Here is a 26,140-nt window from a genome sequence, read left to right as displayed (position 1 = left end):
GTCTTTTTTTACCTGACTTTCTCAGAAGTTTCCTGAGGTCAGAAGCTTACATCTTCTCCTTTTCTCTTCTTTCTGTATCTCTAAAAATACTCCAGGTCCCTTGTCCTACATACCACTTATTTCAAAGTAGAGGCTCAGCAAATACTTGCTAATTAATTAATTAATAATACGTGACTTGCAGATATGTCTCCTATTTCCAACTCCTCACAAACAAGAGAGAGCAGATCGACTTTTATATAATTAGTAAGAATCATTCTTCCATTGAGTGACAAATTCGCTCCTTTGATAATATGGGACTCAAGACAATCGCTTCCCTACTTCTGAAAACATCTGCACTTCATTTTTTAAATGCAGACATTGAAAAGGCCAAAAATGTTCTCTCTGTAACAAGACCAATGTGTCAAAGTGATTCTTGGCAAGTAGAAGTAGCTGGCTCCCACACGCACAGATGGAAACCTTTGCCCACTGAAAGATATGTCTTTTATACAAATATGGGTAGTTTGTTTTTAAGGATCCAGTATTTCAGCCCTTATTTGTCCATAAGTACCTTCTGAAGTCCATAGGACTTGTTGAACGACAACGTTTTTAAACCTCCATCGTAATCCCAATGCACATTACCTAAAGAGGATTGAAGTGAAGAGAAAACTAAATAAACTAAATGGTCTCTAGGGTAATTGATAAATTGTCAGCATTTAAATTAGAATTTTAATACCTAATAACATTTGATAGGACTATTAAACATTGGCTTTATTTTCTCTTGAGAATAACACCAAGAACTTTTCTGAACAAATGTGAGGCAATTATTAGCTGGCTTGTAAAATGACTATAATCCAGAGCAATGGAATCTTATGTCCCTTTGAGCTATTACTCTCCAAATGGAGAACTTGCTGGTCCTGGGTGCCCATTCAATCACTATCTTTATGTATGTAACAGATTACAGTCACCCTTTTCTGTTCTTCCCTCCATAAATGTTGGGAAGAACACAACATTGCCTATGCAGTGTTCTTGCCCCCAAATTTTAACCTGAATCTAACTATGAGGAAATAATCAGACAAATCCAATTCTGGCACATTCTACAAAATAAGTCACTTGCATTCATCAAAACAGTCTACATCATTTTTGTTTAGAAGAATGTGAGGGACCTACTGTTGTACCTTAAAAAGGGTTTAAAAAATACAACAAGCAATCTTTTTTGCAATATATACATATATCAAAACATTATGTTATGTACCTTAAACTTATATAATGTTATGTGTCAATTACATCTCAATCAAACTGGAAAAAAAGAGAGATATAACAACCAAATGCAATGCATACACTTTGATTTGATCCTGGATTAAAAAATAAAAGCTACAAAAGACATTTTTGGGACAATGGGGGAAGGTTGATTATGGTTACGTATTTGATGGTATTAAGGAATTATCGTTAATATCATTAGTGTGATAATGGCATTGGGGTTATGTAGAGAGTGTCCTTATTCTTAGGAAATAAACACTGAAATACTTAGGAGTGAATGATCAGGGTGTTTGCTCCTCACTTTCCAGAATTCAGCAAAATAAAACAATTCATATATATATTTCTTCTCACTCTTTTTCAGATATGTACATATATCTGAAAAAGAGTGAGAAGAAACTCTAGGAAATGTTCATTGTTGAATGTGGATGGGTATATACAGGAGTTCATAAACAGGTTGGGGAGAAAACACACACTAAAATACAGAATTTTAAAAATGAACTAACAGTAAAATAATTTTGAAATCATGTGTTATACATTTTACTGTATTTTGTTAATAGTAAACCCTTTTCTCATCAGAAAAACTCTATTATAATTGTAACGTGATTGAATGTGTCATATCTGACTAGGGTCCACACAAGGAGTGAATATAACAATGTTCACATTGTTCTCTTGGATTTACAATTTTAGTATCATTTACAATCTGTGGGGTTCTGTTTTGCTCGGTTTTGTTTTGGCAGGAATCTTTTTAAGCCGCTTGTGCATTTGGGGAGGTTAGTTTAATTAAAACTAGATCATACACAAACACACGTCAGTGTGCAATGCCTCGCCATAAGCTGAAAGTTCAGGGCAGAGTAATGTACCATTGCTGAGCTGTCTGTGTGGTGGGACCCTCCTCCTGCTGTCTGAATTATACACGATAAGGCGTCCTCGGATGTGGACTCAATGAGAGGGTGAGCCTCAATTTGGATACTACATATTACTAATGTTTAATTCATTCTTATTTCTAAATACAAATCAATATGAGTAGAGGTTTTGCGGCTTTCCTCCCTTACCTATTAGATCAAGTTGCATCTCTCCTGGAGGGTGTGAACCCTACTTTGATGTCCACTGTCCCAGAAGACACTGCCCACAAAATTTAGCTAAGGTTTCAGCAGGCTTTCTAAGAGTCTGTAGCAGAGAACTTCCTGCCCCAGAGAAAGCAAGCTTTAAACTCAGGCCAAGGCAGAGGATCATCATCCATGTTATGAAGTGTAATCATACTTTTCTTTTTCTGGTTTTCTTCCGAGAGATCAAGCCGCAGGTCATGGATCCAAGCAGGACCACCTCTCAATGAAGTCCTGAAGTCACCTCTTTGTGAATTGCAATTTCCCCTCCATCTTGTTCGCTCCCTGTAGGCACCCACTGTCTCCCTGAGAGCAAACCCTGCTTTGGGAAGGGCGGTGCATATCAGTCATTTGCTCTTAAATATGGATTGAACTCAATGCAATTATCTTCCTATAAGAAAAGTCCTACCTCTAATTACAAAGAGGCACATTTTGGGGTGGCAAATTCTCCCCCACCCGCTTCACTGATATTGGAATTAAGGAAGAAAACCAAAGAAATAATCAGAATGTCTGTTCCTCACCTGTGTCAGCCATGATGAAAGCAGTGTGTTTCTAGGCAGACACAAAATTCCTGTTCTTCCATGAGTCTGTTATACTGAATCTCTTGCCTCTTTCATCCCTATATACATACCCTGAAGTTCAACTGTGGCCTGAGGCCTAGAGTGAAGTCTGAGCTCTTTCATATATTCAGAGGCATCAGGACCCAAAGGGGCCATCGGAGTGAGACCTTGAGCTGAGATGAAACTTGGCTTCTTGGAAGAACTAAACAAAAGAAGCTAGAACAAGGTTAAAGAAAGAGCCACTGACATAGGAGAGGTGTCAGGAGTGCAGGTACTGGTTCTGGGATATGAGGGATGTAGATGCTGAGGTATAAAATGGGAAGAGAGATGAAAACAACTGTTGGACATCAGATGGTGCTTTGGCAGAAGTTGGGCAACTATTGACCCTTGAGCCCAAAATAGGTTTCAGCAGGATGATCTAATTCCAGAGCTCAGTGCTAATCCTGAGAGGGAGCCGTCAGAAGGGGTATGAGCAGGATGAAATACTACAGTTGCTGGTGGGTATGTTTAAAATGACAAAGGAAAGCAGTCATCCAGTTAAATTTCAGTAGGTGCGTAAACATCCTGGCACAAGTTGTTCGTAGGCCATTCTTCAAAAATGTTATGGAGGGAAGAACATATATTTATAACTTATTATAGACTTTTTCAGCAATTTATGAGCCAAAAAGTTTGAAGACTGTTTATAAATCCCATTTCCAAATTGTGGTTACACACGGCCTTCATTTACTCTACTGCGTAGCAAAGAAGATACACAGACAATAGGGGAAAATCACCCACGTTCTGGGGTGGAAGGTGTAATAGACTCTGAGTCATAAATTGTCATTCACCCCCAAACAGACCCTGAGACAGGATTTACGTGCAACTCGTTTATTTGGGAGGGGATCCCAGAAAGCCCAGCAAGGGAGTAGAAGCCAATAAAGGGTGCCACTCTGGGAAAGGGGAACACAGAACTGCTGGGCATCCCCCAAGAGACTGTGCTGAGCGCATTCCAGAACTGTACCACCAAGGAGTGAGGAGTCTTCCGTGTTAATTCTGGGGCACTCTGCTTTGCCACAAACCTTCCCTTGGCCAGAGATCACCCCAGGTCAGAGAAACACAGGAAGCCCAGATCTGTAAGTGACCTCCAGATATGCAAGGGTACGGGTGGGCCATCCACAGCATGCACTATGTAAAGTCTTCTGCCAGTCCAGTCAGTTTATCAAACATATATATAAATATCAGAGACAACTTCAGTTTTTAAATATATTTCAAATTATTGAGGATGAAAAGAAAATTTCTAAATTATCTCAATAAAATGCATTTTTTTTTTTTTTTTTCAAAATAAGAATCATTAAAGCTCAAAAGGACCACTACGGCATATGAGCCACTGTATCTCATTATAAAAATTTAACAGCGCTATATCTAAATAGCCTTCTGTGAGAGGCTTTATATGTGGTGAAATAGTGGCCTAACTTTGTAGTTTATCGGGTCCGCGAGGCCGGAAGGTTGATCCTGGCAGTGTTGGGGAAGTATCACTGTGGTGGGGAAGCCCGGGACGGGAGAGACGAGCACTGGATGCAGACTGGGAACTCGGCCTTCTACTTTCACTTCCATAAGTAGCTATTTTTGCATAAGCACGCTGTCTTGATTTCTTTTTATTTAAGAAAAACTTATATAGCACTGTCTGCCTGATATAGCTCTCAACACTTTTCAAGAATTAACCTTTTCGATCCCATATAATAACACTAAGAAGTAGGCACTACTGTTGTCATCCTCTTCTTACAGATGAAGAAATCTGAGGCACAGAGAGATTAAATAATTTGTCCAAGGTCACACAACTAACAAGGGGCAGAGCTAGGTTTTGAACAGAAGCTGCTTGGCTCCTGAGTTCAGACTTTAAACCACAAGACTTTAATGCCTCCATTTTCTTCATCTGCAGCTAATGATATCAACCTTACTTGCCATGGAGAAGAGCTAAATGCGGTGTTCCAAAAGCACTTTGAAAACTAGGAAACACTATTTAAATAAAAGGTTATTAGTGCATTTCCTGAAAACACATGACTGTCCACTGGAATGTCAAATGGTCGAGAGTTGGATGATATTCCTCTCGGATCCCTTATGAATGCAAATAACAATCATACTAATGGTATACTCCTCTCTTGACTAGTAATTCTAGCATTTCATAAAAAATGTGACACATTATTTCATTTCATCATTAGACAAATTACAATGGTCTTGTAATATATTAAAGGTAAACACCAGCATTCCCATTTTACAGATCAGAAAACTGAGGCTTGTAGAGTGATTTACCCAAAGTCACACAGTTGATGATTAGAAGAACCAGGGCTCAAACTCAGACATCTCTTCAAATTCAACGCTTTTGAATTTATCCTTACTAAGATTAGTGCTCTACTAAATGTCACCTCCAAAAATTAATAAATAAAAGAAAGAACAAAAGAGAAAAGAAAGAAAGAGAGAAAGTTATTATTTAATGGGTACGAGTTTCAAAATTGGGAAGATAAATAATATTTTGGAGACGGATGCTGGACGATAATTGCACAACAATGTGAATGTAATTAATGCCACTGAACTTTAAACTTAAAAATGATTAAAATGATAACTTGTATGCTATGTATATTTTACCAGAATAAAATTAAGACAGGAAGGAAGGGAGGGAGAGAAAGAGGGAGGGAGGGAAGGAGGGAGGAAGAGAGAAAGAAGAAATAGTTGTAAGTTTCTCACCACGCAAATTGGGGGTATCTTAAGAACCAATTGAAAAAGTTTGCTTTTAGTCAGCAAAGACATCCGCAAGGAAGGTAGTCTAAAGGCAGTTACTTTGGAGAACTTTGTTCAGTTAAAAAATTTAGTATAAAAGTGCTAAGAGCTCATTGTAAAAATTTAGACAGCAGAGAATCCTAAAAACAAAAAAAGAAGAAAATCATCCGTATGTCTTACATGTGATATTTTGATGTTTCCTTTCAATTTTCCTCTGTCTTTTGTGCAGAATTGAGAGCATATAATTTTGTATCTTTTTTTCAGGATCTATAGCCTAAGCATTTCCATCTCACATAGATGCCCATGACCCCTCTAGTCAGCAGGCAGCATTCTGCGGATGCCAGCTGGCCTCTCTGGGTACCATGTCCATCCAGCTCTAAGGAGCCCCAGTGGTCACTAGAGGGCCACGTCCCTCCTTTCACAGATTCTTCCTAGGATTAGCTCCAGACAACACATCACGCCTAAATGGAGCAAAGCACCCCCTCCTCCAAAACTAGCACATCTAACCATCAAAAGCACATCTTAAGCACCTACTTTTGCATGGCCCTGTACTTGGTACAAGAGAGATCAAAAGAAGCATAAGCCCTGGACACTTGGTGACATTTTCTCTCATTCCATCCTGGAAATTAAAAAGGTTCATGCACCCTGGGTCATACGACTATGAGTTTCTTGAGTCGGGTCTATGTCTTGTTCATTTTATACCTATTTTATTTATTGAATAAATATATATTAAAACTGAAAATCTAGAGCTGTGCACCCAGTTTGGCCTGTACTGTCTTACTTTCAGATAAAGAAATGGGCTCAAGATGCTCAAGATAACCCATTCCTCCCCTGCCAGCCTCCTACCTCCTAGCCAAATACTCCTCTCAAGCCCACCTACCCCAAATCACTCTGGACACCATCTTATTAGCCTTTTCCCAAGAGCTTTCCTATGGCCCAAATACTTCCTTATTTCTCTAATCTTTCCAAGCCCAGAAGAATTCTTGGGGGTACTGAGGAAATGATTCTCCCTGCCCACAATTCCCCTTTTTAATAATTTTAATGTGCTTGCTTACATGAGTCTATGATGAAAAGACCTTAGAAGAAGCAGCACTGTGCATGATGGTGAAACATGGGAAGGAGGTAGTGAGAAGTGCAGTTTGTCTGTTTACGTCTTTACTTCCCCAATGAGCAACAGGAAGGCTCAGCCCCCACACCTACCACCCATGGGATCTGGAATCTGGCTAAGCCTTGATTTAAAACTCTCTCATTTTCTTCATTTGAACAACAGTTAGCATCACAGAGGCCCTAGGGAATGCTGGAAAAGACACAGGGCTTAAAGACATTGGCTTGACTCTCAGTTTTTGATACTCCCAAAGCTAATGTGCGTGATGGGACAGTGCCTCATACTCCAAAGCACCACACAGCTGTACGGTTCGTATTGATTATATCCGCTAGGAAGTCTGTCCGGGCTAAGTGGACAAGTCTCATGGGTTCCCCCTAAGTCCCCCTTCCACTTAACTAGGAAACTCCCACTGCTAAATCACCATCTCAGCACATGACTCTATATCAAGGACAGCAAACTAAAGCTCACTGGCTAAATTTGGCCCTCTGCCTGTTTTCATATGGCCCGCAAGCTAAGAATGGTTTTTATATCTTAAATGGTTGGGAAAAGGTCAAAAGAAGAATAATATTTTGCGACGTGAAAATTACATGAAATTTCAGTGTCCATAAATAAGGCATTCCTGGAACATAGCCACACCCATTTGCTTACAAAATGTCTATGGATGCTTTTGTGCTGTAAAGGCAGAGACAAGTGGTTGCAACAGAGACCATATGGCTGACAAAGCCGAAAATATTTACTATATGGCCCTTTAAAGAAAAAGGTTACCATCCCCTGGCCTGTGTGCACTGAATGTGTGAAAACATCTAATGTCTCTATTATAGCACAAAAGCAGCCATAGACATTTTGTTAGCAAATGGGTATGGCTATGTTCCACGAATGCCTTATTTATGCACACTGAAATTTCATGTAATTTTCACATGTTGCAAAATATTATGCTTCTTTTGACTTTTCCCCAACCATTCTCTGCCTGTCCACACCAATGCTGTTGGTTCCTTCTTTAAATGGAGAAGAATTATCAACCATGGGGAAAAAACAAAAACCAATGAGAATGAATGAATGAATGAATGAATGAATAAATAAATAAATAAATAAATAAATAAATAAATAAATGGAGGAAAGACCATCTTCCATTTCACAGAACACTGACTGTTAAGTTTCTTAATTTGTGATAACAAAGACACTAGGCCACTGACCTCTGCCATTGGACTTGTAGTATTAAACACCGATTGCTCAAGATCCTTAGTTAATTTATCAGCACATTTAAGTACTTAGTATTTCAGGCTCTGCTTGGTGGTATGGATATAAAAATCCCTGGCCATTAAGGATTTAAAATCTGGTTGAGGAAGAGAGATATACCCAGATAAATCTCTTAAAGAATAATAGAATGATACTTACATATGTATATTCCCCTTTCTGAGCATGCTTAGGATGGATGATGCTAGGTCAGTATATAAAGAGCTGTCAGCATGGTACAGACATATGAGCACATGTTTGATAACAAAACTGTTTTATATAGAACTATGGAATATAAACCTTAGAAGTCATTAAGTCCCATTTTCTTAACTTACAGAAGAGGATACTGGTCCCTATAGAGGTGCCACAGCTGGCTAGCTGAGAACCAATACCAGAGCCTAGGTTGCTAGATCCCCACCTTAGTTATATTTGACTCGAGCGCTTCAGATTCTCAGGTCTTTTTAAAGAACAAGTAAAGAATGCTTAAAACTAAATATTTACTACACTAATCTTCATCCTGTAGCACATGTATTCCTTAAGCCATCATTTCAACCTTCGATTTCACCTCTGTTGACAATCTAGGAAAGAAAAGGAATGTCGAATTCTGATTTTCCTGATCTTCTGTGATGCTTCCAATCACTAAAAGTGGAAGGGGACAAGAAAAGATAATGAAATTCCTAAAAATCTGTTTTGACACTATTTTTTAAAAAAAAGAAATAAGCATTTCCCATATGTTCTCATGGAGAAACTACTGTAATTTTGTTTTTACATAATTTTATATTGTGTTTAAATTGTGCTTAAAGTATTTCTCATAACAGACGCCTGGCCCTGGTATGAAACTGCTTGACAATAAAAACAACCACCACCAAAGGGAAAAAAGAAACCTTGAAAAGCTTAAAGTTGACCTGTAGTTATTCTATTTATATGTAGACAGCATAAAGAAATAAATGAGTCACATGGACGTATTGTCACAATAAATTCTTCTGATACTGGGAATACATTTCTTTATGTGCTGCATTTCGCATCCTCCCCCCCCCCCCCCCATTTCTTTCCTATGTAACCTTTAGCTATCACCATTGGTCAATTGGTCTGAGTACAATACAAAAAAAGAAAAAGTAATAAAGAAGTGAAGTTTAAAGAAAGGTGCCTTAGGAACATTTTGGCTCTTTCCTTCCCGTGAAATTTCAGCTATTATCAATCACTGCATGACCAAATGTTGGCTCCAGCTCCTGCTTACTGGGGCTAAGAGTCCTGGCCTAGTTGAAAAATCCCAGATGCTTTGATATACCTACAATACTTGGCAGTGTCCACGGCTGCAGGCTGTGGCTGAGATTTCTGACTTACTCGCTTTGAGGTGAACCAGAACTCACTTCTCTGAACCTAAATTGCTGAGATAATGTGAGGCTCTGATTAGGTAGTTCTGTACTCCTCTTTAGAGGAGCTGGTATGTACATAGCTTTGAAGGCAGCCTCTCAGGTCAGTAAGAGAGGTGGTATAGGATTTTCCACTTCTGACAATGGCAGACTAGCTCGTTGCTGACCAACTCTCCTGAAATAAAAAGCTAGAAAATTTCTTTGAAAACATCAGAAATACCAAGGCAGTAAGGACCTGAGGGGCCAAAATCCTGGCGAGAACGCAAGTGCAAAGAGGTGAAGCTGTTATTCAGCATCACCTTCCCCTTAAGGCATTTTCCAAATATCAAGCAGCAGCAGGGAACCCAAGAGCTGAGCAGAGCTTCCAGCAATTTTAGGATGAACAGGGACAATAAATGGAGGTCAGGGTCCACCAAGGAGAGGAGTCCGGGTAAACACTCCAGACTTTCTGTTGACATGCCCAAAGCGGTATACCCTAGTAGTAGGGGCGAACCGGAAATAGACTCATTCTCACAAAGACCCAAGCCGAGTCTCCAATCTGCTCTATCCTTGATTGGGTCAGATATATGGCTACCTCCCAACTACCTGCAAGAAGCAAAAAATAATCTTTTCTGGAAGATAATACCATCCAGAGCCTCAAATTATTTGTAATTCTTCATATACAAAGTCAGGTAGTCAAACAAAACTTGCCTCATATACCAGACAAAACAAAATGACCATAAAACAGAAGAAGAAAATATATAACAGAAACAGACTTATAGAGGTTCCACATGTTAGATTTACCAGAGAGGGATTTTACAATATATTGGGACTAATTTAAGAAATTAGATGATAGGATGGAATCAAATAGGAATTCTGGAATTGCAATATACTATCACTGAAATGAATTAAATGGAAGCTTCAAAAGCAGACTAGACATAGATGAAGAGAGGATTAGTGAGCTGAAAATGTCCAGATTGAAGTACAGTAAGAAAAGAATGGAAAATACAAAAAAGGGAAAAGAAACTTCATGGGACACAGTGAGTAGTGAAATGAATTTGTGCTTAAAATAGTTCTCAGTAACAGAAACCTGACCCTAGTATGAAATCTCCTGCCTCAATAAAAGCAAAAACAACCACAGGGGGGAAGATACTTGAAAAGCTTAAAGTTAACCTGTAGCCATTCTATTTATATGTAGACAGAATAAAGAAGGAGACGAAAAAGAGAATGGGACAGAAGCAACATTTGAAATTGTAATGGTTGAGAACTTTCCAAAACTGGCTAAAATCTTCAAGATTTAAGAAAAACTATGAATTTCAAGCTGGAAAAATACAAAGTAAACCACACCTAAGTGCATCATAGCTATGTTGCTGAAAGCCGAAGGTAAAGAGAAAAATCTTAAAATCAGCCAAAGAGATAAAACTCAATTAATTTTAAAGAAGCAACAATAAAACTGGCATCTGACTTCACAGTGGAAGTCAGAGGACAATAAATGGTAATTTCAAAGTGTGGTAGATAAGAATGCCAGCCTAGAATTCCACGCTCAGTGAAAATGTCCTCCCCCAAATTACATGAAATAAAGACATTTTTAAACAAAAGCAGAAAATGTATCACCATTAAGACGTACACTAAATGAAATACTGAGGGGCATTCTTTGGGCAGAAATAAAATGATCTCAGATAAAGCCACAGAGATGCAGAAAGGAATGGAGAGCAACAGAGAAGGTAAATACAGGAATAAATCTAAATGTAAAGGTAAATACGTGAGTAATAATGTAAAGATGTAAAAAACAGTAAGCATCATGTCTTGTAGGTTTTAAAATACATAGAGATTTGAAATATAGAATAACAATATTGCCCTCCCTCCCCCAAAAAAGGCAGGAGGGAATTAAAATGAAGTTAAAGTGTCCTATTATCCTTGCATTGTCTGGGAAGTGGGAAAGTTCTAATTTATAGCAAATTGCAAAAAGTCAAGGAGACATTGTTGTAAACTCTAGGGTAGCCCCTAAAAGAATACTAACAAGAGCTTGTAGTATAATTAACAAACTCATGGAGAGGGGAGGGATAGAAGAATAAAATTATTTAATTCATTTAAAAGGACGCAAAAAGGGAGGGAAAAAGATTGAGAAACAGGTGAGAGCAATATAAAACAAGTCATAAGATGACAGATTTAAATCCAAATATAGCAGCAAAATCAAGTTTATCATAGTGTCTGTATTTACAGGGCAGAAACTTGTAGCCAAATTACAAATAGCAAATACATCTGTGTGAAGTCACTTGTGTTACTCATACCACAAATACCAACACTGATAAAGATAAGTTAAAACTCAAAACGTGAAGACATCCATGACCAATAAGTTAATAAGCGTCAACAATTAAACGAGTGTTTAAGATTACTCAAGGCACAAGGAAACTTGAAATGCTGTGAAATTTTATAGCCCATATAAGAAACTTGATAGTGGCTTTATCAAGTAATCCTAAATATTTGATAATCATCCTAAACATTTATATGACATTACTAACAATGAATTATGAAACTGAAAGAAACTTTTCTAACCTCTCATTAGTAATAAGCCAATTTTATTTGTTTGTTTGTTTGTTTAGGCTTTTATTTAATTTATGAAGTGATCCTCCCCAAAAATCTAGTACCCATCTGACACTATATGTAGTTTTTACAATATTAGTGACTATATTCCCCGTAGTGTATTTCACATTCCCATGACTATTTTGTAACTACTAATTTGTACTTCCGAATCCCTTCACCTTTCTAATAATAAGCCAATTTTCATCAACCATACTAGAAGGTTGATTTATCTTTCTAATTTCTCCATAGAAAAGGATATCACCAAACCATTGTTATTTTCAGAGGAAACTAATGAGGATAAAACCAAAATGCTTAAGAAAATAAGTATGATAGACGTATGTCAGGCAGTTAATTAATAGATTTTGTTATTTTTCTGGATTTTCTGATGTTTTTGGAATTTATCAACTTACTGAATTTGTAACTTATTCTGATTTCTAAATCTAATATATGATTTCTAAATATTTTAAAACATTCACTTCTCTACCTAATTTTGTATTCATAATTTTATTTGTTTTTTCTTAAAAAGCACTTTCAAACAGTCCCCATGAAACCTGGATAAGGTCTTGTCATTTAGGGTTGGAACCACTATTCCTAACGTAGGAACATGGAACAGGATCAAAGGAAATAAACATGATTTACAGATTCCAGTATTCCAGGTTCACTCAGTAGGATCCACCAAAATTCATTCATTCCTTTATTCCTTCCTTCATGTATCTATCCATTCATGTATTCAAAGAATACTTACCAAGCACCTACTACAGGTTAGGGACTCTTCTAGTGCCAGAGAATCTGCTAATGAATGAGCTAGCCTTCCATTTGGGGGGAGTTTATATTCAAGTGGTGGAAAACAGATGGTAAACAAGTAAACAAAAAAAAATGAACAAAATAATTCTCAAGAAAATAATACTGGATGATATTTATTTACCTAAGAGAAATAAAGACATACATCCATAAAAAATTGTTTGTAGATGAGGTAAAAGGGATCAAATATATGGTGATAGAAAGAGAACTGACTCTGGGTGGTGAACACACAATGTGATATATAGATGATTTATTACAGAATTGTGCACCTGAAATCTAACTTTACTAACCATTGTCACCCTGAAAATTTTAATTAAAAAAAAATTGTTTGTGAATATTTATGACAGCTTTATTCGTAATCACCCCAAACTGAAAACAACCCTAATGTCCATTAACTGAAGAATCGATAAACAAACTGTGGTATAGCCATACAATGGAATACTCAGCAATAAAAAGAAAAATGAACTACTGATACATGCAGCAGCATGAGTTGAAAGAAGTCAAACTCAAATAACCAATACTGTATGATGTCATTCATCTGATCTTCTGGAAAAGATCAGTGGTTCCCAAGAGCTGGGGGTGAAGGCAGGGGATAGGAAAAAAAAGGACATGAGAGAATTTTGGGGATAATGAAAAAGTTCTGTGAGAATTCGGGGGATAATGAAAATGTCCTGTATATTGATTGTGGTGGTGGTGGTGGTTTTATGACTATATAAGTTTGTAAACATTCATAGAAATGTACACCTAAAAGTTTACTGAATGTAAATGATACTTCAATCAACCTGAAAAAAGAAATTGGATGATAGAATAGTGTTGGTCATTCTTTTAGACTGAGAGGCAATGAAGACGTCCAACAGAAGGTGACCTTTAATATCAAAAATGAACCAACAGCCTCTTACAGTTTCCGAAGAAAATCAAATCATTTAAAGTAGCTAGGTAAATATCAGATACTAATCACCAGCATCTCAAAGATGACAGTAATAAAGTGTATATATATATATATATATATATATATATATATATATATATATATATACCTTGTTCTATTATTGGGAGGTAGAAAAAGAAGGGAGAAATTTTTTTCTTTCATTCTGCAAAACATGTTTTCATTAAGAGAACTTATGCAACTCCCACATAGTGCAAAAATTCAAATTTAGTCTATTTTCAAAGGATGTTACTGACAAGCACAGTTCAAACAACCACAGCAGGGAGTCCTTTCAGGCTATGCTCTATGTTTCATGATCAAGTTTGTGCTTTTTTTTTTCCTTCCATGCATATTAAGTTATCAGAAATGATAATTAATCATATAAAAGTCTAACACTTTAAAAGATAATGCGTGAGGGACAAGGTCAAAGTTCTTTGCTGCCATTCTCTCCACAGCATAATTGAAAAGGTTCCAATTAAAAGAGCCTTTCTGGGAAACCCCACTTCTATTGCACCTGCCCTCTGAGCACTCCCAGAGTCTGCCAGCAGCTGTGACAGATCCATCACTGTGGGGAGACCCGAGTTGAGTTTCCTTCCAGAAAGGGAACATATGCTTTAGAAAAATCATACTATAGAGAAATTATGACTGGTGACTCATGTGAACTCCTCCAACAGAGGGACAAGAAATTGTCTTCTCATGGGAAAAGGCCAATCTCCTTGGAATCAGTGCAGCAGGACCTCTAGAATAGTAGACGAGCCTTTAAAATCACTGAGTCACTCAGAGTATCTTCCCTCAGAACAGTAGGGCTTGAGATCAGTAGCTCCCACTGTCCAGAGAAGGGAAATGGAATCAGATCCTGAGTTTTGATGGTTTTTGAAGAGAAGTTTTCAGTTCCCCTGAAGGAATTGGGACTTGGAATGAGAAGAGAGGGTTCTAGTCTGATGTTACTCTGAATCTGTTGTGACAAGGCCAAATTCCATCACCTCTGTGTCACTGACACCTCTGTGTCAGAGACCAAAGTCTCTGTGTCAAACAAGGTGTAATATTGCGATTTATAAGAAACATGTATTTGGTCATTCAGATGACTGAAATATATTTCTCACATATATTATATTTGGTTTTCACCTACAGTTCCTGGCTCACAGCTCCCCAAATTCTTGGAATTTCCTAAGAGTTGAGGGTGATGGTATCTTTTGTTATGTTAATGAGGTGACTTTTGGAAAGTGTTGAAGGGTGGGGGCTGGTCACCAGGAGACCCAACCATGTGATTGAAAGGTTGAAACTTTCAGTCCTACCCCCACCGACCCCTACCCCACCTGCAGGAAGAGGAGAGGGCCTGGGGGTTGAATCTATTACCAATGACCAATGATTTAATCAATCATGACTATGTAATGAAGCCTCCATAAAAACTCAAAAGCAGAGAGTTCAGAAAGCTTCAGGGTTGATAAACACATGGAGATTTTGGGGGAGTGGTGTGCCTGGACAGGGCATGAAGACTCCATGCTCTTTCCTCACATCTTATGCTCTGCAACTCTTCTATCTGGCTGTTCCTGAGTTATGTATTTTTTTATTATTATTATAAACTGGTCATCTAGTTAAGTAAGTAAAATGCTTCTCTAGTTCTGTGAGCCACTCTAGCAAATTATTTGAACCTCAGGAGAGGGGGCTATGGGAACCTTTGAATGTATAGCCAGTTGGTCAGAAGTACAGGCAACAACCTGACTCGTGTCTGAAATCAGAGTAGGGTGGGATATTGCAGGGACTGAGCCCTCTACCTGTGGAATCTGATGTGCTCTCTGGGCAGATAGTGTCAGAATTGAGTTGAATTCTCAGATACCCAGCTGGTTTTCCGAGAATTGCTTGTTGGAGGTGTGGGTGACCCCCCCCCCCCCGCCACCTCCACCACATTGAAAATTCAATCTCCGAACACCATTTACAAGAGTTGAACTTGAAGGCGACTTCTATGTGAAGCTGCTGGAGTTTCTCCTTTTGTCATTGCTCGAACATCAACAAAGCTGTATTTGTTGTCCTCTTCCTACTAGATGTAAGGTGGGCCTCTGCGCCATGGAAGACAGGGACCCCATGGAGCTTCCCAGATGATTAAGAATGTAGAAAACACATCTATAAAAAAAAAGACCTAGTAATAAAAGGCAGGATAGATTTGGTATTTAATGAACAGGGAAAAAAACATCTTAGGAAGGGGGAAAAAATCAGTGAAAACAAATATCAGGAAATGCTTCAGAGAGGAGAAGGGACTCAAAGTGTGCCATGAAGGATTGCTAGGATTTGGATAGATCGAGGGAATAGAGCCCAGCCACCAGGGAGAGGAAAATGAAGCCAGAGAAGGGAGAAGTAAGGTGGCACATGTGGGGGACAATGAGGAGAGTTTAGCTAGAACAGTGTTTGATCTCACGAGTCTTGGGCTAGGAAGACGGAAAGATAGACTGGCAGATGGGAGAGGCTTGGCAGAAGAAAATGGAAGGATCAGGAAGAAGTTCGTAACGCAGACCCAGAAAGTGAACTCCACATGCATTCTTTACAAGGTCTCAAAATCTCACCAACGGAGTGTCTAAATTCCCCAAGCCTGTGACTGGTGATTGTATTGGGCTGCCTGGTTTCTCTCCTCTTTATTTTTTCGTATCTTCTAATAGAAGATGTTTTACAGACAGGAAGTGCCCATGCAGCTGGGAGGCATTTGATATTTGCCTATTTGAGGAATTCCTGATATCCTCAATGAAAGAGAACAGCTAATGTGGATCTTGGGAAAGAGATTTGGGTCCCAAAGCATAGACCAAACTCTCTTCTTCTGCACTGTCCAATAGAATTTTCTGTAATGATGGGAATGTTCTGTAGCTGCACTGTCCAGGAGAGCCACATGTGGTTACTGAGCACTTGACATGTGGCTGGTGTGACTAGAGAACTGAAATTTTAGTTTTATTTAAATTGAATTAAATTTAAATAATCACATGTGGTTAGTGGCTACCATATTGGACCATGGAGTTCTAGATGTCAGGAAAGGCTGAAAACTACATTACCTCACAAATTCCAGGCAATGCATTTTTAAAATCTGTACTTAAAGAAGTTTGCATAAATGTAACAGTTTCCTGTTTCTTTATACATTCCAAGTCACAAGTTGGCGGGGTGGGGGAGAGTGGGGGGCTTATGAACAGTCTTTTCTATGGAATCGAAGAAGGACCATGTTATAGAGGAACTGCTGTATCCATCTGTCCTTAGGATTCATTCCGCCAGCTCCATTCTAGCAGAAATAACACTGCATAATAATACTGAAGTAGGCACAATATAACTTGGGCATTATATGCTGTCAACATTAAATCCAGCTTTAAACTTTACATTTACTGGAAAAGAAAACATACCCTCCTTACCCTTTTCCTGATGAGGGTCCAATTCACATCTTAAATTCCATTTGCATAACACTGAGGCACCTAGTACATAGATGGGCATCTGGTAGGAAAGATCATTATGTAAAAAATACATCCATCCACCCAACTATTCACCTATCGATCGAACAATCTGTCCATCTATCTGCCCATTCACTCATCCATCCATCAATCCTCCCATCCATCCACTTATCTTTCCATCTATCCACCCATCTATTTATCTCCTGAATCTATTTACTGATTCACAAAGAATAGCTTTTCTCTCATTTACCAAATAATGACACCTTAATAAAGAGGAACAGATAAGAAGCAGGTGACTGCATAATACGTTTTTAAGAGTATGCTTTCCAGTGAATGCCAGAAAAGGGGGGAAAATAATAAGAATGAGAGAAAAGTATGTATTAATTAATCAAAATTTATTGATCATCCATTTGGTACCAGGAACCACGTGAGGCACTGTGGAAGATATAAGAATATATAAGAAATCTCTGCCCTCCACATTCTTAATAATCTATTTGAAAAGTTAAAACAATGAATATATGAGAGGCTAAAAAAAAGACAAATGAGTGAAATACTTCAAAACAGCAAGATGAAAGATGTCACAAGATAATTCATGTCTCAGATAATAAGCCCCATGTTTAGAAGAGGGTTATGAAATTTGGGCTAGAATGGCCCAACTTAGGGCTTTAAGGAGGAGACTCGAGCCAAATTCCAAATGATAGGCAAGATAACAGATTAAAAACAAAAACATAAGATTTTAAAACTTGGATGGACCTTTGAAATAATCAAGTTCAACTATTAGATATTATTTTATAGATTATTCAGTTAAGGTCAGAGAGTTAAACAACTTGGTCTGACTCCCTCTTCTAGGTAGTAATGGCAGAAAAAAGCCTAGAATGCAGGGCTGTTGATGCCCATTCCAAACCATATATCACATGGGATGGGGAGTCAAGTCTTCTAATTTAAAAGGAGAAGAATTCTGGAGAGTGACAGGACACAGCATAAGCAAGGAAGCAGAGCCAGGAATATGTCAGTGTAACCACCATGTCCAAGGCTATCAGTGTGTATGTAAAGGGAAGAAAGCATGGAAGGAGAGGGAGCGTGGGAACCAATATGAAGGCACTTGAAAGGAAATCTGCAATTGGTTGGCCATGTGAAAGCCAGAATTCTGGTGTCTGGAGCTGTCTTGAAGTTTCCCTTTGACACAGTGGTAGCAGTATAAACTTTTCTAGAAAAATGCAGAGATGCATGATTATTGCTGCGCCTGTTGGTCTCTCAGAAAAGCTGATTCAGCAGATTTAGGATGGGAACAAAGAATCTGTATATTTTTCAAGTTCCACAATGATTGTGATGCTCATACAGTTTGGAGGGTCTTCTGGTTCACCCTTTTATGAATCTATCAACTACAGACTACAGCTTGGAAAACTCATTGACAATATTTACTAAATATGTACCCCCTATGATCAAGCAATTCCACTCCCATGCACATACCCAAGAGAAATAAACAGTTATGTACCCCAAAAGGCATGAATAGGAATATCAAGAGCAGGTTATTATCAACCCAAAATTGGAAACTACCCAATATCCATTCGTATTAGAATGGATAAATAAATTGAGGCATATTCATACAACGGACTACTATACAACAATTAAAAAGAACAAACCATTGCCATGTGCATCGAGATGGATGATTATCATAAACACAATGATAAGCACAAGAAGTATGATTTCACTTACATAAGATTAAAGAACTGGCAGAAATAATCTCTGGTAATTGAACTCAGAATTGTGATTGCTTCTCTGTGGGGGTGGGTATTAACTGGAAAGGGACATAAAAAAAACTCCTGGGGTGCTGGTGGTGGCAATGTTGTTATGTAGACCTGTGTAAAAAATATGTTGAATTGTACACTTGTTCAGTTTACCGTATATATGTAGATTATACCTTGTTAAGAAAAAATATATATAGTGTGTATGTGTGGATATATATATATATATATATGTATATATATTTGGCCTGCCAATCTCATGAGGTTTTTATAGGGCACCAAGAGCTTTTTAAATTAAATAAATGGGTAAGTACAGTGTTACATTATTTGAGTAGCTCAATCCCTATTCTTGTGGAAATTGGCTAGATGCACTACCTGTCATTCAGATGATCCATCAGCCTTTTTAAGCCTTAGCAAAACACAGAAAGTTAGTTACATGGAAACTGATAGTAATTTCTGAAATTGGGAACGATGCGCAGTAACTATAAACTCACCGAGAACACACTAGAGCTGCCAAAGCATGCAACCCGGCTTCTGAAAGCACCTTTCTGCTGATGGTGAATTTGGTCTGCTTTGAAACTCCAGAGAGGAGTTCCATGCAGCTGCACCTTTACACCCCATGCCCTCACTTTCCTCTCTGCCTCCCCTCCACACACGCTCCAAGAAGACAGTAAACACCATCTGTACCATTGCACTCAACAACCTGGAAACCAAAATCTCATCTTCCCATCAAGAAAATTCTCCTCATCCTGAGGTGCCCTTGGCCAGTTGGTAAACAGCCCCAGACCTTCCGTAAGCTCCAAAGTTTGCCTACCCTGAATCAACATCTGAAACTGCATGTGGTCATTAGAACCTGGTGGGCAAATGTTCAGGATCACAGCAGGCTAGAGATGAGAGGCAGGAACTGAGAAACCCTGTCCAGCAGGTGTTACATGCAAACCTCCTTTCTGGGCTGCTCATTTTCAATCTTTGAAAATGTCTTGTGTGCTGAGCAGTGTACTTCAGGCAGCTGAGTATAAACACATGTCTACAAATACTGATAACACTATCTTTATTTGTTCATTACTCGACAAAGCCAGATCACCTGTGGACTGTTTGTTCCTCTACAAAATGAGACTCCAGCACCACATGTATTAAAATGTGGGATATTTTCCTCAGAGTATAAACTTTCAAGAGCTGCTTCTATGCCTTTCCTGGTATACTTTCAAATCCTTAGGTATCTTTAACACCATAGCGTAGAGTTGATTCTAAAATAAAAACGTACAGTCTCTGGTTCATTGTGCCAGTTTTTCTCAGTTTGACCATCTGGTCTATGTGTCTGAAGTATATTCATTACTGTATCCAGTTTCTAGAGCTCACAGGTACATAAGACACGTTCAGCAACCTGTGTGAACAACCGGAAGGTATTTCCTGCCTGGTTAATTCAAGCAGGAACTTTTGATGAGATAGATGCTTGATAAATATTCAAAGAGTGAGTATGGATTTTTACGAATGAATAAATATGAAATTTAAGCATTATGTTCACACAAGAAATGCAGTTGACAAATATGTATATTTCCCAGAACAAAACATTGTACTGACACCCTCCCCTACCTCCAAAACCTCAAAAGCACTGCATATGGAAGTACATCAACAAAGATTATTTAAATTCAAAAATCAACCTTGAATGGAGCTTTCTCAAGACAAAAAATCCAATAATGCATGATTTCACTTAAGAGGTACTCAGAAAAACTAGAACATAAACTGCTCAGTTAGAGAGAGCCAAATACAAAATCAGATGTAAGAAAAGTTAAGCTGAGGAAAATGAATTTGAAAGACATGCCACTTATTTTCCCCTCTCGGTTATTTCTGAAAGAATACTTTGAAGAAGAAATGCAGTGGGCCTTTTCTGTTCTCTGAAGATTTTGAATCGCCTCTAAGAAACATTTGCCTGGGGTTTAAATTCTATTAGCTGTGATTTTTTTTCTCTCTCACTGGTCAATTAATTTTTCAGGGAGGGACAAGTTCAGAAAAAGCCATGCTACATCCATTCGTCTCCAGAAAATGGAACTCCATCTTATGCTGAGATTTTTTTTTCTCTCTTGTCCCCCTTTTCCCCTGCCATCCATTCACTTTTCTCTCTTGAAGCAATATGTCAAACTGAAGAACTAATGCCCAGAACAAAAACATGCCTGGAAGGGAATCTGAGTTTGAGCAAAACTTGCCTTTGTGCAAACAGCTTGTCTGTCCCGATGTGGTAGTTCATTTACTGAGGCATCCGGCACCCTCAGAGAAAATATAACTTTCCTCCGGTACTTACCTGTCTGCCGAGAGAGCCGTGAGTGTGAAGACAGACACCCCCACCGAGGTAAGCTGTATAAAGGGGATCAGCTTGCAGCCAGTCCTGCCAAACAGCCATCTGTCAGCCAGGTAGCGGCTGGCATCCACGGGAGCACACGTTACCAGGAGGAGCAGGTCTCCCAAAGCCAGACTGGAGATGAACAGGTTTGGCACGTTGCGCATGGACTTCACGGTACAGAAGACCTTGATCAGGGTGATGTTGCCAATGAGGCCTATCAAGATGATGACCCCATAGATTGCCGGGATGACATAGAGGATCCCCGGGTAGAACCGGTCCTCACTCGTGGGGAGATCCACACTGTGATTGGAGACATTGCAGTGCACGAAATGGTCCAAGTTCAGAAGCAAGCAATCATTTAGAGCCATCCTTTAGATTCTTTCGCACCGAAATCGTGCCCTTAGATGCTGTTTCTTAACTTTTGATTTTGCAGTTGGGTGAAGATGAGGATAAAATCTCTGGTGGGCTCTCTAGCTTCTTTACTAAAAATATTCTGAGTATATATACACTACGGCATTCAAAATTGTCTGTCACTATTTAAATGCTGCTTCTGCTCTGGTCTTCACATGACCAATGCAATCCATCTCTAAATTCAATAAGTTAACCAACAAAACAAGAAACAGTAAAAAAAAAAAAAAAAAGTGGGGGGGCTTAGAATGAAACCCACTCTGTATCGACTCTTTTTACCTCCATTTTAGTCTGAGCCTCCCTGGCTGCAGTTAACTAAGAACTTTTGGCTTGCTATTTTCACACAGCATTTCCTGTCTTTCCTGATATTTAGAACCTGGAGTTTTAAAGTGGGTAGAAAAAAACTGCACTGAGCAAGCCTCAAATCCTATAGGCAGGAGGCTTTAGACGTCACCGCCTTCACTAGCAAACAGCAGCTCTGCTGAACTGAGGCTGTGAAGAGGAAACAGGGTTCCTTATAGACAGAGAATGCCAGCCCCCTGCTGGACACTTCCATCACTGCCCAGTCACCTGTTCTCCCCAGATGAGAACACAGCAGCCGACTGCGGTTCCTATGCCCAGTCTGCTCAAACAGGTACCTGTGGCTTCTCATGTAAGATTCAGCACCTATGGTAGGTATTTCATGAGTGTTGCTAGCACTTGGCAGAGGCGCTGCAAATCTTTGATGCTATGCCTATGAATCTCGATGGGACTCACAGACCATTTTTCTCATCTTTGCCACTACATCAGAATGACAGGTGAAGATTGCTATAAAATGGGGTGGGTCTCTGAATTAAATGCACACAGATGCATAGGATGTCCATGTGGGAGCCTCTGAACGGGGATACGACTGAGGACAAATAGGCACAGGACTCGTGCCTTAAACCTTCAGCTACTGACCTCTGGGAAAACAAGAAGCAGAACGCACACCTGCAGGTTTGCCAGGCCACTCTCGTTCCCTGTGCCGGGTGAAATTAAAGTGTAAGCCAGCTGTATTCTTAACTCTCGAAGATCAGTGGTCTTTTCCAGAAAAATGGGTCTTTTCTCATTGGATCTGAAAATGACATGAACTGGCATTTTCATGCGGTTATTTGCACTTCTTTACTGAATGCTTACCACGTTTTTCAGCAAATTTCCTCTTAAGCCCTCAGTGGAAAAATGAACTGTAAAGCAGTTACAGATAGAATACTGAGGCATTTGAGAGTGGAAGGAAATAACTTTGAGTTAATGGGGTGCCAGGGGAGGCTTTATTGAGGAGATACTGTTAGAGTTGAGCTTAGACCTTTAGCCAACAACTCATAAATACATTACAAGTGTGTGTCTTCAGGACTTCTGTAGAGCCAGTTGTTCCGGGTACATCACAGGAAGCCAGTTACTAACAGGCATTGCCATTGAAGATTTTGTTTTTTCAGGGTCCACAAGGAATAAACAAGCTTGCGCTTATCACCGAGCCAGGGCCCAGGAAGAAAGCTTCCAACTGTGTTGTCATGGAAATTTTCAGTGACAGGTTATAGCACCGAGAATGTTGCCATGCTCCTTCCATAAATCCAAAGGGCTTGTGCAGGGGGAAGAGCTTTTCACTGGAGATCAGTACTGCCCATTAGGAGTCAATAACCATCAGCCTAGTGATTTGGATTAGTTACTGGCAGGATATCTTAATAAAGCAGTATATGGGCTCTGCCGAAATCCTGGCTCCCTCATTTATTACCTTGGCAAGTTATTCAGTGTGTTAAACTTCAAGCTCCTCATCTGTAAAGTGGGAATAATTTGTGAAGTTAAACAAAATTATCCATGTTAAGACTTCGTAATATTTGGCACATAGTAAGTGCTCAATTAATATTAGCTGCTACTACTATAACTATCATTATTGCTGTGATTGAGAGAGATTATTGTTGTGATTTCACTTTAGAAAAGCTCAGTATGTTCAGAAAATAGATTGACCTTGGATCAGTAGGCAAAAAGTCCTACTCATGTAAGTGAATCAGCGACTCCTCCATTTACTTGAAAGACATTTATCAAAAATCGATCAGCTTCCAGGCATTGTGCAAGAGCTTGAAAAAACAACAACATGAAGATACATGTTATTATAAGACCCATCATGATCCCAGCTACTGAAGCTCAGTCTGAGGATAAGCTTTCAAAAAAGAAGGGTTTTCACGTAGATTCTGCAAATGCTTCTGTTTGTTCTATACTGGATTAATATTTTTGCTTCTCGAAATTGTTGTGGTGGCTTTCTTCTCTGATCATTTACCTTTCTTCCTCTCAGCAACCATGATTGCTTCTGGCATTGTTTTCTGTCATCATTACTGGGAGGATAGCCTTGTATGAATTATGCCAAAACTCAGGGGAATTCACCACTCTTGAACCAGAAGAATTAGTGAGGCATCAAACTGCCCAGGGTTGTCCTGAGAATTTCAAAACACTGGCAGCAACAGCCAGCACCTGCCTATAATACTATATTAAACCTGTTCTCTTTAGGCCTTTTAACCTCCTGAAAGTTCCCTGAGTATTGTTAAATAGAAATAAACTCTGGCTTCTTTTAAAAAGTCCCAATTCAGACCCCATCCGTTCCCTAGGATGGAGCAACTACCTTTTCTCCAGAGAAGGTGACATTTGATCTTAAAGGTTAAGTGTTTGGCAGAACCTTTTCAACAGAGAAAATAGTATGTGCCTAGGACAGAGGCATAAAGGGAAGAGCACAGCATTGAGCAGGGGACAAACAGAAGTCCAGAAAAGCCATCCAAGTTGGATGAGAGAGTGGGTGGGGAAAGATCAGTGTGAAATGCAGCTAGAGGCAGGTTTGGGTGAGATTGTGATGGATCGATCTTGTTTTCCTGTTAAGAAGTCTGGTCTAGAGGGCATATTTCGGTTCACAAAGAGGACTCCTGGATGCTGTTTCCCTTTATTTCTTTAGACACCCCTCTGTGCTGAGTCAGACTCACTTCGTAAATCCAACTGGGCCATTAGTGTTTCTTCCTATGTAAGTTAAGCTGATGCTGCTAGGTATTGATTTCTCACAGCCGGTGTTAGTGTTACGTGTTCCACAGCACTAGAGACTTGTTCTAATTGTATTCAAGGAGTGAAGATATTGTGAGGTTCAATGCCTAATATTTTCTTGGATCAAGGATGTTTTAAAAAACTAATCAGAGAACTTTGATGTCATTTCAACTAATTAGCTAAATGACTCTTTCCATCCCTTCCATTATGTGTCACCTTGCGGCAGACCACCAAACATATTCAGACATTTGCTTAGATTTTTTTTTTTTTAATGGTGAGCATGAAATGCCTTGGACTTATGAAAGTGACACAGAACAAATATAATACGAAGTCCCTGTCCTCAGGGACTCTGGTTTCTGAATAGAATTGGAGTGTGACTCAGCATCCTTTCTAATGTGTTGGGGCAGGGGTGTCACTTCTCATTCTATTTCAGTCAAGCAAATCACATTTTGCATTCTTCCAGAAAAGTGGATTTTATGTGGGACTTGGATATGAGGGGTCAGTGACCTGGTAGAATTGGGGAGAATAGGCAGGCTCAACAGGACCAAAGAGAATGGAGACAAAGTGTCTTCTCACCAGCTATGCGCATGGCACTGTGGTTTCCAGTAGTTGGTGTTCCTGATAGAGTGATAATGAACATACACAGACACAATAAATTAATTATAGAGTGGGTAGAACTTGTAGGTGGAACCAGAGTAAAGAGAAGGGGGTGCTCTGGGTATGTGTGACAGACGGTCTGCCTGGAGAAAAGGTTTGAAATTTGAAGGGGAGTAATAAATGAGAAATAAAGGAGGTTGGATCTTCTGGGGAAGACTTTACATTTAAGGTTTCAGTTGCACTTTAGCCTATAAGATATTGGCTCTTAAAAAATCATCAAGATTGCCTGTGGTGCTTAAAAATACAGATTCAGAGGTCCTACCCCAGACCTACTGAATCAGATCTCCAGGGATGTAACCCAAGAATCAGTATTTTTTAATGAGTCTCCAGGGGATTCCAGCGCACTGCTATGGTGGGGACCAAAGATGGAGGCAGCGGGCTACCTAGAGATCCTGACAATGTGACAATGCTTGTGCTTTTCCTTCTGGTGAGCAAGGAAGCACATTCAGGACATGGTTGCTATGGGTCCTTTCTACTCCAAGTGTGGTCCTTGAGCCAGCAGCATGGGTAGTACCTGAGAGCTTGTTAGAAATACAGACTCTCAGGCACCATCCCAGATTTCATGAATCATGAGCTGCACTTTCACAAGATCAAAGAGTGAGAAGTACTAATTTAGGCATTAGGGAAACCTGGCAGAAAAAGTTAAGAAATCAGGGCAGGAACTGGGAACAGATAGGAGACTGGAATCTCCAGTTCAGAATGGAACCAGCAACTGGACCAACATGAAGCTGAATGAAGAACCACTGAGTTGGGGCTTTTTGATATCTCTGATAATGGCTGGGAATTGTCCCAGACTACATGGCAGGGAAGCTGTTTTTGCCACAATACAGGGGCAAGAATCCCATGAAAATGTAGGAACTATAAGCAAGGAAAAGCTCATGATGG

The 26,140-nt window shown here is 39.2% G+C and overlaps 1 protein-coding gene across 1 annotated transcript in view; it reads right to left on the bottom strand.

Moving 5' to 3' along the window:
* GRPR (gastrin releasing peptide receptor) overlaps positions 1–21,899 on the bottom strand; it is a 34,158-nt gene extending 12,259 nt beyond the window's left edge. The window contains exon 1 of the mRNA XM_019746253.3: positions 21,116–21,899. Coding sequence (XP_019601812.1) covers positions 21,116–21,522 — 407 coding nt within the window. The 5' untranslated portion in view covers positions 21,523–21,899. The remainder of the gene's footprint in view (positions 1–21,115) is intronic.
* Positions 21,900–26,140: the final 4,241 nt, after the last annotated feature.

This window comes from Rhinolophus sinicus, chromosome 18 (genome assembly GCF_057876585.1).
Source record: "Rhinolophus sinicus isolate RSI-liver-muscle chromosome 18, RSI-T2T, whole genome shotgun sequence".
NCBI classification, from domain to species: domain Eukaryota; kingdom Metazoa; phylum Chordata; class Mammalia; order Chiroptera; family Rhinolophidae; genus Rhinolophus; species Rhinolophus sinicus.
Note: the sequence above shows the minus strand (reverse complement) of the source record. Positions and strands in the feature narration are given on the sequence as shown.